Source organism: Hypomesus transpacificus, unplaced genomic scaffold (genome assembly GCF_021917145.1).
Source record: "Hypomesus transpacificus isolate Combined female unplaced genomic scaffold, fHypTra1 scaffold_30, whole genome shotgun sequence".
NCBI classification, from domain to species: Eukaryota; Metazoa; Chordata; class Actinopteri; order Osmeriformes; family Osmeridae; genus Hypomesus; species Hypomesus transpacificus.
Window position 1 is genome coordinate 160,293 of NW_025813826.1, and position 11,906 is coordinate 172,198.

The 11,906-nt window shown below is 40.9% G+C and overlaps 2 protein-coding genes across 2 annotated transcripts; one reads left to right on the top strand and one right to left on the bottom strand.

Moving 5' to 3' along the window:
- Positions 1 to 1,548: 1,548 nt before the first annotated feature.
- Positions 1,549 to 4,317, top strand: si:ch211-22i13.2 (uncharacterized protein LOC553945 homolog). The gene is made up of 7 exons (XM_047015508.1): positions 1,549 to 1,780; positions 2,378 to 2,453; positions 2,726 to 2,848; positions 3,134 to 3,195; positions 3,309 to 3,398; positions 3,475 to 3,567; positions 3,660 to 4,317. The coding sequence occupies exons 1-7, from the start codon at positions 1,778 to 1,780 to the stop codon at positions 3,708 to 3,710; spliced, it is 498 nt and encodes a 165-aa protein (XP_046871464.1). The 5' UTR covers positions 1,549 to 1,777; the 3' UTR covers positions 3,711 to 4,317.
- On the bottom strand, positions 4,310 to 8,222 carry rd3 (retinal degeneration 3, GUCY2D regulator). The gene is made up of 3 exons (XM_047015507.1): positions 7,303 to 8,222; positions 6,706 to 7,020; positions 4,310 to 5,270 (listed from the first exon to the last, which is right to left on the bottom strand). The coding sequence occupies exons 2-3, from the start codon at positions 6,993 to 6,995 to the stop codon at positions 4,901 to 4,903; spliced, it is 660 nt and encodes a 219-aa protein (XP_046871463.1). The 5' UTR covers positions 6,996 to 7,020; positions 7,303 to 8,222; the 3' UTR covers positions 4,310 to 4,900.
- Between the last annotated feature and the right edge of the window lie 3,684 nt (positions 8,223 to 11,906).

Below are 11,906 nucleotides of genomic sequence, written 5' to 3' on the forward strand. Positions count from 1 at the left end.
CTATAAATTGGGATGCCCAAATGTATGCATCATATAAGATTTAATTGCTCAGAAGTCCAGTACAGACAATTAAGCCCTAGCACAGCTCTATGAAACCTGAACCAATTACCTACGTATAAAAAATGTGTACCTACCAAAGCTGGGACCAAACCTACGCCCTTGTTACAGGCGCCCAAAAAACGGGGCAATTTTACATTTAAACACAAATGGCTTGATGAAATTGTTCAAACGGACACAAGCGATGGTCTAGGTACGCTGATGAAGCTTTCTGATATATTTAGCTACGAAGAAGCTAGCGGAGTTCTTTGCAAACTTTGCTCAGAGTACTGAGGTTTGCGCTCAGACAGATTTCTATTTGCTCAGTGCGGAAATCTTTGGGGGGAACATTGCTCAAGACTTGGATATACATTGATTCCAAATAAACATTGATTAATATGACTGATATTAAATCAGCATATGCACTTCTGCCACCCCTCAAAATCTCCTGCCACCCTCTTACCACACCATGAATAATTTTCTAGATCCGCCCTTGAGACAATGTTACCCATGAATGTTATCATTCACACTTATACTTGTAGATAGTAAAAAGGTGCTATAAATTGGGATGCCCAAATGTATGCATCATATAAGATTTAATTGCTCAGAAGTCCAGTACAGACAATTAAGCCCTAGCACAGCTCTATGAAACCTGAACCAATTACCTACGTATAAAAAATGTGTACCTACCAAAGCTGGGACCAAACCTACGCCCTTGTTACAGGCGCCCAAAAAACGGGGCAATTTTACATTTAAACACAAATGGCTTGATGAAATTGTTCAAACGGACACAAGCGATGGTCTAGGTACGCTGATGAAGCTTTCTGATATATTTAGCTACGAAGAAGCTAGCGGAGTTCTTTGCAAACTTTGCTCAGAGTACTGAGGTTTGTGCTCAGACAGATTTCTACTTGCTCAGTGCGGAAATCTTTGGGGGGAACATTGCTCAAGACTAGTAGCTAAAGATCCCCAGACCCTGAGTGACACTGACGCCGATTAAAGGTTGTCGTTGCCATTGTTGCCGACACAAGCAGCCACGACTTGACTTTCAACAGCAGGTTACCAAAAAGAGATAAGCAGGCTTGTAGGAGCATACATAGTAGAGAAAATTTTACTATTTAAAGTTTTAAGCATCATTTTATTTTGAGACATTTTGCTTATTGCCAGTACTGTAGCCTTGTTATGCTTGACAACTTTAAGGTTGATGTTCACAACTTTTTTGTCAGCCTAGTGGTATTAAAAAGCATAAGAGATATCTTGTGTATGTCCTCATTATAATAAGATTGATTGATTTGGAATATATATGGTACATATATTGTTATTTGGCAAGTGCATCTCAGTAGTAATCCAAAAGTAATGTAACTAGTAGTACAAGTAGTTACTATCAGAAGTAAGTAATCTAGTATAGTAAAGCATTACTTTAAAGAAAACAACAACACATTCTTCTGTGGTGTGATGAACTTAAAACTCTTTTTCAATTCCACTTCACAGCATCTTTAAAACAGCGCCTTGTAAATTTGAGAATATCTCCGCGGTGCATTATGGGATACAAAATGGCTATTTCACTAATAAACAGAAGAGTGGAGTGTGCAAGCTAATCCTCATAGCTTCAATAATCTAAAGGCTGAAGTCCACGATATATTGTAAAATGATGAAAGTGTTTCTACTTAGCATAATAACTAATGGATACGAGTCGGTAACGTTATTTTATGTTGAGTAATAAAATCAACAAATAGCTACCATGGTAAGTTGCTACTACTAGCCACTTCTATCGCTAGTTTAGCTAGTTCTAGTTAGCCTATATTTTGCCAGCTCACACTAGGAAGATCAAAAATGTAGTAACTTGCTCTGTTTAGCCATGCGACTTCGTGGTGGTTAATTCCCCATACGTGCATGGGTTGTAAAGTTTCGAACGCGTTTTGTCACCTTAGGTTGGCTAACTAATTAATCTATCCAATCATTGCCCATGTAGCCAACCTAGCTACCTACTATTTTAGCAGAGCTAGCCTCTGTTCAGTAGGCTACGGCAAGCGCTAACGGGATATATCATATTATCTAGATTGACCCAGGTAGTAGTTCCTGAACTAGCCAGTGTTAGGTAAATACATTTATCTAATGTCTTAACTGATACACTTAGTTCTATATTAACTAGCCTACAGTGCCAGTTAGGTCATTGCAATGCAATTCATATGTTGACAGTCTCCAGAAAAAAAGACCCGGTGCAAAAACATCGTGCTACATTGTAATGTGTGTCAATTAAATCAATTCATTTTAATTTGCTAATCACAAAATAAGTTGTAGAGATCACTGTAATCGTAAAAGTGGTTTATTTTATTACTAGTCAGCACAATTGGAGTCTACAATGAGGAATGAATCCAGCGCGAAAGGGGACGAAGGTAGAGGATCAAGAAGCAGAGGTAAAGTTAGCACTCAAGCAGGGTCGGTCGACCAAACTAAATAGTTGTTTGATTGGTTCTTGCAAAACAAATTGGTCACATTATTATTTATTTACTAATCGGAGGGTCCCCAACACTAATTTTGTTAGAGTCCCAAAACCTTAGGGCCGGCCCTGCACTCAAGATACTCCAAATTTAAAAGCTAACTTCACCTAGTGTCCAGAAGCGAAACTCTTCAGGTGACTATACCCGCTGCTTCATGCTGTTTTCTTTTAACTGTCCTTTTGACCCAGGGAAAGAAAAGCGAAAACGAAAGCGCAGCCGCAGTCGATCATCGTCATCCTCTTCCAGCTCATCTTCCTCATCCTCTTCTCCATCCTCCTCTCACTCTTCTCACAGTAGGAGCAGCAGCAGCGGTCAGTACTCTGTAATTATGTTTTCCCATTGGGTTGGCTCTGAGTCATCTGTAGATAAATGCTAAATGTGTATATATATTCAATGAACTATCAACAAATGACAAATAACTATTAATTAACACAAAACATTACCAGGTACTGAATATCAGCGGAGCATTGTGGACATTATGTTAGTCGTACAGGAACCTCTCAAAACTCATTTTCAAAGTATTTTGTATAAATGGTAAAAGACCCCATAGAGTTCATCTCAGTTGAAAATAAATTGTAATTGTTTCTCCTCTTTAGATTCAAACAGCAAGTCCAGAAAGCATTCCAAAAAAAGGAAAAAGGAAAAAACGCACAAAAAGGTTATCTAACAAAGTCTGTTGTACAGGTTGTGAAATGTTTTTAAAGATGTACCGATACTCAGGGAGGCTTGGTGCTGAACAGATGTGTGACCAGTGTGAAATGTTTTTAATAGAAGGGGAAGAAAGAAAAGAAACGTAAGCGAAAAAAGGACAAGAAAATTAAAGGAGAGGAGGAGACCTCGGGACCTGTACAGATTTCGAAGGTATAATGAGTTTGTTTGTGTGATCTAAAAGTGTACTTTATCTTTATCTTTTACATATGTCTTATCTGTCTTTCAGTACTTGAAGGAGCGAAAGAGAAGTGGCAAGTACAGCATGATCTCAGGGAAGAAAATTAAACTGAAAGTGAAGAAATCAAAGAAAGACAAACAGGTGATTCTCTTCATATTTCATTCAGGTGACATGATTATGAGTTGTGTTGGTATTTGTGAACAGGAGTCTGTTTTCCTTTTTGTTTTCATCAGAGAGACAAAAACCGTGCAGAACTGCTTGAGTTCCTCAACTCTACACTTTGATGTGAATGCCCTCACCATTAGTTTTGTTCCGGGCTCTTCCAGACTATCCTGAACAGTCTTGTTTTGTTTTATAGAAAGTAATATCACAATTTTATTAGAAGGTTTATTGCATTTAAGACTGTCACTGTTTCCCCATATATTACTGCTGCACTGTGTGTGGCCCAGCAAATGAGTACAAAAACCTGTTAAGCAATCGTGGATTCAACGGCTAACATGATTAACAGGATGTCTATTCAGATTATTCAAATTTAATTCCAGTTTCTATATTGCATTGCTAGACTTCTTGTTTTAAGAAAGATGTTATATTCAATTGACTTGTGTAAAATTATGCTATGGAAATCTTTGCAAGATGATGATGAATAATTTAAAGTCAGAAAATATAGCATGTACACTTTTCAAACCTCAAACTGTATGTCATTCCCATGTAACACCAACTTTCCTTGGATAACAGCATGGGTATTTTATATTGTGGATTTTTAGGTGGTAAATTGATGCAGCTTAACCAGTTAGAAATGTTTTTTCTCCCAACAGCAATGAACTGCTGGAAATACGGAAACTGTAATGTGTAATGTTCCACTGTTCAATAAAACATCACTGTCCTTTGAGAGTTCTTTATTGCTGTCATTGAAAAAAAAAAGATGAGTCAGTGATCCCTGAATGAAGTACTCTGACTGTAACTTAAAAGAGAACCTCCTGTTCCACAAGTAAACAGGATTACATTAACGTGAACCATTTTATAGAATACCATGAAATATAACACATTACCAGTACTGACTTGCCAGAAGGATGACAATAAAGCCTGTTTACTGCCCAAGGGGAGTGTCATAATTATAGTAGTGTGTATTGTTGGGTATCCCTCCTGGAACTGATTAGAACATGACTGTTATGTAATAAAGAAAATGGCTTTGTAAAAATAATCTGATGCCCTCAAAAATAGCATTGCAAAGGTACCAATAAATAAGTGCAATACAAAGCATAGCAAAAAAAGTAAAAGTATTGATGAAAAATGACCAATATTGGATCAAGTGTTATTTGACCATGCTTCATGATAGAGGCTGAGAGGCAGCATTCTGCTGATCAGTCTGGTCAGATTCTAGAGATGTGTCCTGCATCCCTGACCAGATAGTTGCCTACTGCACGACACCTTTCTGAACTGGACCAACACACTGTCCTGGGGGAGTCGCCATCCATCAGACCACTTTACCACTGAGGCCTTTGTGTCTAAAATCAGGCATGCTCCATACTCTCTGGGCCTTTTCTGGTCCCTCCTGGCCCTTCTCTACGTCCTCCGACACTGTCTTCAGGTCACCGAAACCAGTCCCCTGGTTGGCAGCGGAGGAGGTCAGGCCCATGGTGCTGCCGAAGGGGTTGATCCTGACGCGGGACTTGAAGCTCATGAGGGACATGCTGCTCATAGCCCGTCTGCTGCTCCACTGGCGGGCCAGGCGCTGACCCTCCTCCTCCTCCCGCATGCGCTCCAGGGCCTCCAGGAGGACGGAGCGAAGCAGGCCTGCCATCTCCTGTACCTCCGGCTCATTCTCTACCACAGCCTGGCGGAACCTGGGCAGAGGAGACAAACGAGAGCTTTCACTAAATACAGAACTGGTTTAATAAGACCTGCATTGATGTCAAACTTCAACCTCTCCCATGACAGTGAACAGTATTCTTTTGAAATGCCGTAAAATAATTTAAAAAATCTTACCAACACCTGTAGTTGGTTTTGATAAAGTCTTTACTTTGCTAAAAATTACAGATTGGGAGAAAAACCATGTGTTGCTAATTTCTGAAGATAACCTCTCAAATGGGTCAGAAAGTGAACGATTCAGGAGAGACAGCTCTAACATCGCCCAACATGACACCACAACTGCACTCTGAAAAGCTTTTCTCCAAAATGTCTCCTAGAGTTTCATACTAGATTTTTTCTGAGCCTGTGTGACATTATTGGGGCTCCTAAAATGCCCTTGTTCATCAGTGGCCGGTGGATAATGGTAGGACTTCAAGCTAGTGGTCTTGAGAAGCAGGCGTTCCAACCAAAGCCACTTACCCCCCTCCCTCTGCCTCCTTTCCTCCAAGCAGCCGATAAGTCTCATTGTCTTAAAATAGACAACACACATTGGACTTCATTTGTTGATGTGGCCAATTTGCCCCCTGCTCTCCTTCCTTGCCCGACCTTACAGTTTGTATTTTTCTCTTCTACTGATTATCAGATCTGCTGTGATGGTTGCCTACAATATTTTTTTTTTTGTATTTAAAGCATAATCCAAGCATCCTCATGAGTCTCTAACCCTTTGCAACCCTACTGCCAAATGTTTATATTTTCATGTCCAATTGAGAGGACATCTTGGGCTTTCTAATGATGTCACAGATTTGAATTACCTCAGGAATCACTGTATGATTCTAGGTAATTAAGTTATAGATGCATAGCTATAACAAATAAGAAAACCATGTTCCAACATTTATTTTCCTCAGAATATTTTATAACCCAAATGTTTATGGTGTGTAAAATATGAAATAAAAAATATACTGGGTCTCAGGAGGATATATCACAAGTAATCAAGCTAAACTTTCACTACATTTCTTGTGACATTTCCTATTTCTAACCATTCAAAAATAATGATCAAGTCAAGTGTGTTTGGGCAAACACCCATTATCACAGATTTGTTAAGGACGTCAAAGGTGCAGAGCCTTTTGTAATCCCATCTGGCTTGTGCACTTGAGTGTGGTTTTCAGTTAGCGCACAGTCACAACTCCATATCCCTCAGGCTCCACAGCCAGGCATGTAATTACTGAGAGAAGCAATCAACAGCACCACATTTCACAACAGGTGCCTAATTTGCTGGTTAGAGAAGCAGGGACCATGGTTTGAGGGTGAGGATGCACCATGGGATCAAGACTGATCAAAGCCAGCTGAGTGAAGTTGAGGCTTTTAAGAGGATACATTTTTCTGACTTGGTAAGTTGGATGGAGAGAGGTCAGGATCATTCCTACTGATTACCTCAGTATGATGGCTCCGCAGTAGGGAGGGTGTATTTTGGAGCAGAGGTCCTCCAGGCCCAACCTCTCTCCTGCAGAGATGTCGAAGGTGCCGCGGGGGGTGTTGACCAGCCAGCTGTAGTCCACTCCTGTCTGCATCCGCCGGTACTCGTTCTCCCTCTCCCGCTGCTGCCTCCCGGCCTCCTTCAGCTGCCAGCTCAGCTCCAGCATCAATGTGTCGGTCACCACGTCAGCCGGGTCCCTCCGGGGGGTCCGGTAGTGGGGCTCACTCCAGTTAAACCACGAGGCCATCTACTAGTCTACCTTACTGCCTGGGCTGGGAGGAAGCAGTTAAAAAGGACTTTACTTCACTTAGACACACAGAGGTATGATTCTGACCTCAAGGAAGACATTTGTTTTCAAGTAGAGAATGCAACTCAGGGCTTATAAAGACTCCAGTACAGTGTTTGAAAGTCTACTAATAACAACAGGTATATATCAAGAACTCAGTCTGCCAAGTTGGCTGGAACAGCGTGAAGCCTGATATACCTTAACCAAACTCAGAACCTCAGATCTAAAAATACAGCAAGTACTAAAACAAAAAGGTGTTTACACCCACACGCCTGTTATTCAGCTGTTAGTAGTGGTCCTTCACACAGTGCTGTCATCCATGTGTAACTTCCACAAACTGTCACCCATGGATGATTCTTGAATGTTTAGTCGGAACAGCAGAATACATCGATGTCTGGAGTGTTTCCTTAGTTTGGATGGCTTTTACTTTTGAGGCAAGGGCAGGTAGATACTCTCACAGCTCGTCCTACATAGCTTTATGCCAGAGAGAGACAGACAGAGAGAGAGACAGAGAGACAGGAAGAGAGACAGAGAAAGAGACAGAGAGACCATGACTAGTCCCAGCACTGCCCAGAATGTTAGATGAGTCTTTAAACGAGTACATCCTACCTGACTAGTATGTTGTCATTGATGCCACAGCAGAGGCTGACTTAGTTTTAAAGTTAGGTAAAAACTGGTAAGAATTTCCCTCCCCCAAAAAACATGTACACATGTTGTGTAAGCTCATGTGTAAGCTCCTCGTTCTCAGTGCCAGTGGAATGTGAAATTGTAATCTTTGAAACGGTCTGCTATTTTCCTGCCAATTAGGTTCCAGCAATCCTGTTCCAGCTAATCCCCTGGCGAGGGTGGCCTTCTTCCTGCTCTTATTTTGTGAAATCACTGTAAATCAAACTCCAGCTGGAGGAAAGAACCGAAGTTCAGACAACAATTGGGGGCACCGTTTCCCATATTACAATTTATTTTACAATGCCACCTTTTGAAGCTTAAAAAAAGAAAATAAATACATATATATATATACCTCTGTTTGTTTGCCTTTGTGTTGTTAAATGCTGTCATCGATTTACATAAACAATTAGGTGTCCAGTAGCTCAGAAATATACACAAATTATTTCATCATGTCAATCTAATAAAACATTTTAAACTGAAATTCTAATACCATTAAATGTGAATTCAGATTGTGTAACTTAATTTGCTTACCAAAATGTTTCTTTTAGTTCTTAGTCCTTGAAAAAGGGATGTGAAAAACAGTTACAAAAAATGTTTGAACATGAGAATAAAAAGGTATCAGGAATCATTTAAGGAGGTTTTTCATTTACTGAAACCATGTTTTGTGAATAAATGCACTACTGCCCTATATCCAACTCTCTTCCTATTCTCAACTGGCGCTTTCTCCCTTAGGTTGCTTGCATTTGCATAGGAACCAGTGAATTTTCACAAGGCACCTGGTGTGCCCTACTCTTATTTGTACTTGTGGTCCCAGTTATGCTTTAATTACACTAAAGAAACTCCCAGACTACCACTAACACATTGTCTTAAATAGTCTAAAGCGGCTTTGTTTTGGCTATTTATGAGGCAGCAATTTCACCCATAAAATGAAGGCAGGTTTTACAATTTGAAGTAGTTTATTTCTATAGCTTTGACTAATCAAACTGTTCTTACCCCAAATTCACAATAATCTATTCTACATTTCCCATATCAACCAAAAAAGTACTGGTTAAATTAAATCTGCTTACCTTAACCCTTGTTTGTTTAGGACTCAGTAAGTAAATGTACCAAACTGGTGGTTTGTTATGTTAGTCAGATCCGAGTCAGATGAGTTGATGTGCTGCCGGTGTCTTCAGATGGTTCCCTGCTTGCTAGTGAAGTATTTGAGCACACTCTCTCCCCCCTTATAATTTAAACTGCTTTGACACACTGCACACACACACACACATACACATATACACAAACACACACACATACTGCACACACAGTCCCCTCCTCCTCCCAGTGGATATCTGGCCTGTTGTTGCTTGCTCCTAGAGGTTGGCGGCAGTGTCTCAGAGGGGACAGTTGGATCTCAGCCCCTGCTAAAGTAGTCACGTAACCCTTGTGGTTCACTGTTGCCATAGTGATGCTCCTAAGCCTATTTGGCCACAATAAGCTCCATCAGCTGAGAGGGAGGCAGAGTGATAGAGAGGGAGATAAAGAGGTGGGGGGTTGAAGGTAAGAGAGAGCGAAAGAGAGATGATGAGAGTGATTGTGTAACATGGCTGCTTCATAGGACCGCTGTATTAGAGGTGGGTGGTCTTGTTACACTTTCAAAGGTTAGCATGTAATATTCTCCTAAACCTAATGAGTTCTACTATCAGAGCACTTCTTCATGTGCTGCATCAATGAAGGATAATAACAGACACATATGAGCATTTATTTGCACGTGTGTGTGTGAGAGAGGGTGTTAGTGTTTGTGTGTAAATGTGTGTGCAAGCATGGATTCATACAAACCTCTACTGTGTGTACATATCTTGTGTGGGTGGCTTTTTAAATGTGTGTGAGTCTGTGTATGGCTGCTTGGTTTATTGTGTAGGAGGTGAGCCTGCCCATGAGGGAGCACCAACAGTATATAATCTACACAGAGGCCTCTTTCACTCTCTCTCCCTCGACCCCCATCCTGACCCAGCAGCGCTTCTACTAAACCATCCTGTCAGCCAGGCAGCATGTCCACGTCTGTGATGGCGCCATACCTCAGGACCAATCCAGACAGATTTCTATGTGGGTAATCCTCAGGAACAGCTTTCATACTCCGCCCCTCCTCCTCCTAGCTGAGCTTACCTCACTCTGGACTCAGTAAACATATGCCTCACGTATGGCTGCAGGTGGTGGATGTCCAGGTGGTAGTCTGTGGACTGCACCTGAGGAGGCAGGGTGTTTCAGGTGTAGCTCCCCAGATTACATGCCATCTCTTGTGTCATCCTTAGTTGGACCATTTCTGGCAGTCAGAGAAATGTAGAGACAAGAATGTCAAATTCTACATTGTTGTAAAAAAAAAATATAAGAATAATAATTATCATGGGTTTGCTTTTTTTGAGTGGCTTGTTTCAGGATCAATTTGTATTTGATGTCAAATAAACCAAACTAGAAACATAAATGATCATCCACCCAGGAATACTGGGAGCTAAGCACATTCTTCAACCTAATAACTAGTGCTGTCAGTTTAACGCGTTATTAACGGCGTTAACGCAAACCCAAATTAACGGCGTCAATTTTTTTATCGTGCGATTAACGCTCTTTTTGGCCTAGCAAACTTTGTAGTTTTTTTCACATGCTGTTGCAACAATTACCGACGTTAGAAAGACTACAACACCACACCGGATCTATCTAGACCGGAAATAAAACAACAGGCACGCCACACACACTTGTTTGGCTTGCGAGCCGGCTAAAGAGTAGTAGCAGAGCCCTTTTACGGATATTAGACATTCTCTGGTAGTAGGCTAACGTTACGTTTTGAGTGGATGGCGAGCGCGAGACGCCGGAATGGATGCCAATAAGATTCTGAATGGAAAGTTTACTTTTAAAAAGTTGCCAAATGGTTCCATTGACAAGACCAAAGTAATCTGTGTGTTTTGTCGTTGTTAACTGAGCTATCATCGCAGCACGTCCAGTCTGAAATACCACTTGATGGCCAAGCACACAGCTGATGCATTCATGCGAATTCTCCGCCCCTTCGTCAAAACCAGGCGATTGCAATGTTGTTTTCAATAAAAAAAATATTTGCACGTAGCAATCCGAACCACTTTTCCATGTTGATAAGAGCTTTAAAATTTGAAAAAAGAATGGGACAAAAAGAAATCAAGGGACATTTAGAATAGATAAAAATGTGCGATTAATTGATTAATCGCGAGTTAACTATGACATTAATGCGATTAATCGCAATTAAATATTTTAATCGTTTGACAGCACTACTAATAACACATGAAACAAGTCCCATGTATTCCTAAAGACGTTGTCTCAAGTCCACCACTAGAGAGAGCTCTCTCACCACTTTTGAATCTTCAACAGGGAGTCAAATGATTTGCCAGAAGTTGTAATGTCAAGTTGTCAACTTAACCTCAACACTTGGTTTTGACAAATTGATCAACATTAATTGTTGTGTGTGAGGTTAAGTTATGTGGATGTTATTAGGCTGAACATGAACAAGAAAATTACAGCAATTTGAGATATCACTCTATCACTCAAGAATAACTCAGCTGAATTAAGCCACACGCCAACCCCTTAATCAAACAATTTGTCTGTGTTCATACCCATCCCTTGGTCAATAGGCACGCAAAGAAAACAGCTGAGTATCTAACTGTATACTGCAAGAGCCTAACAGATCATTCAGTACAGTTAACGGGAATTACGTGTCTCCTCCACAAACTTCTCTCCTCCCTCACTTTCCCTTCAAAGGCTTGCACATTATAAAACAATCAGTCATTCTCTCAATCACTGGACAGACAAAGTAACACACTACGCCACACAGTTGGGGAGAGAGTAGTGGAGTACTGTGGACACAAGCAGACTGAATAAAACCATTGTTCCATTGTCTGTCTGATCCTCATACAGCGTCTATACCCGCATCTGAACATTGCGTCACTGTCCACTGGCTTGCACACTATACTGAACGGTGCAGTCACATGTTGAGCCCATCGCCACCATGAGTCAGCTACTTGTGTCCATATTGGAGTCACATTTCGTGTGGTGGGGAGAGGAATAAATAAAGAGAGATCATGAAAGAGAGGGTAGAAAGAGAAGATAAAAGGAGAAGGTAGGGGGGTGGCAAGAAATGTGAACCTAGACTTGAGTGAGTGTACGGAGGATGGGTGTGTGGTTCTGCCCAGTGCTGTGTCTATGACA

What these genes read in the sequence shown, in the direction of transcription:
- rd3 (XM_047015507.1), bottom strand. Translation starts at nt 6,995, where the DNA reads ATGGCCTCGTGGTTTAACTGGAGTGAGCCCCACTACCGGACCCCCCGG. An exon ending in TGCGGAGCCATCATACTGAG is followed by an intron (nt 5,271 to 6,705) that starts GTAATCAGTAGG and finishes TCCTCTGCCCAG; the next exon opens with GTTCCGCCAGGCTGTGGTAG.
- si:ch211-22i13.2 (XM_047015508.1), top strand. An exon ending in TAGAGGATCAAGAAGCAGAG is followed by an intron (nt 2,454 to 2,725) that starts GTAAAGTTAGCA and finishes CTTTTGACCCAG; the next exon opens with GGAAAGAAAAGCGAAAACGA. An exon ending in GACCTGTACAGATTTCGAAG is followed by an intron (nt 3,399 to 3,474) that starts GTATAATGAGTT and finishes TCTGTCTTTCAG; the next exon opens with TACTTGAAGGAGCGAAAGAG.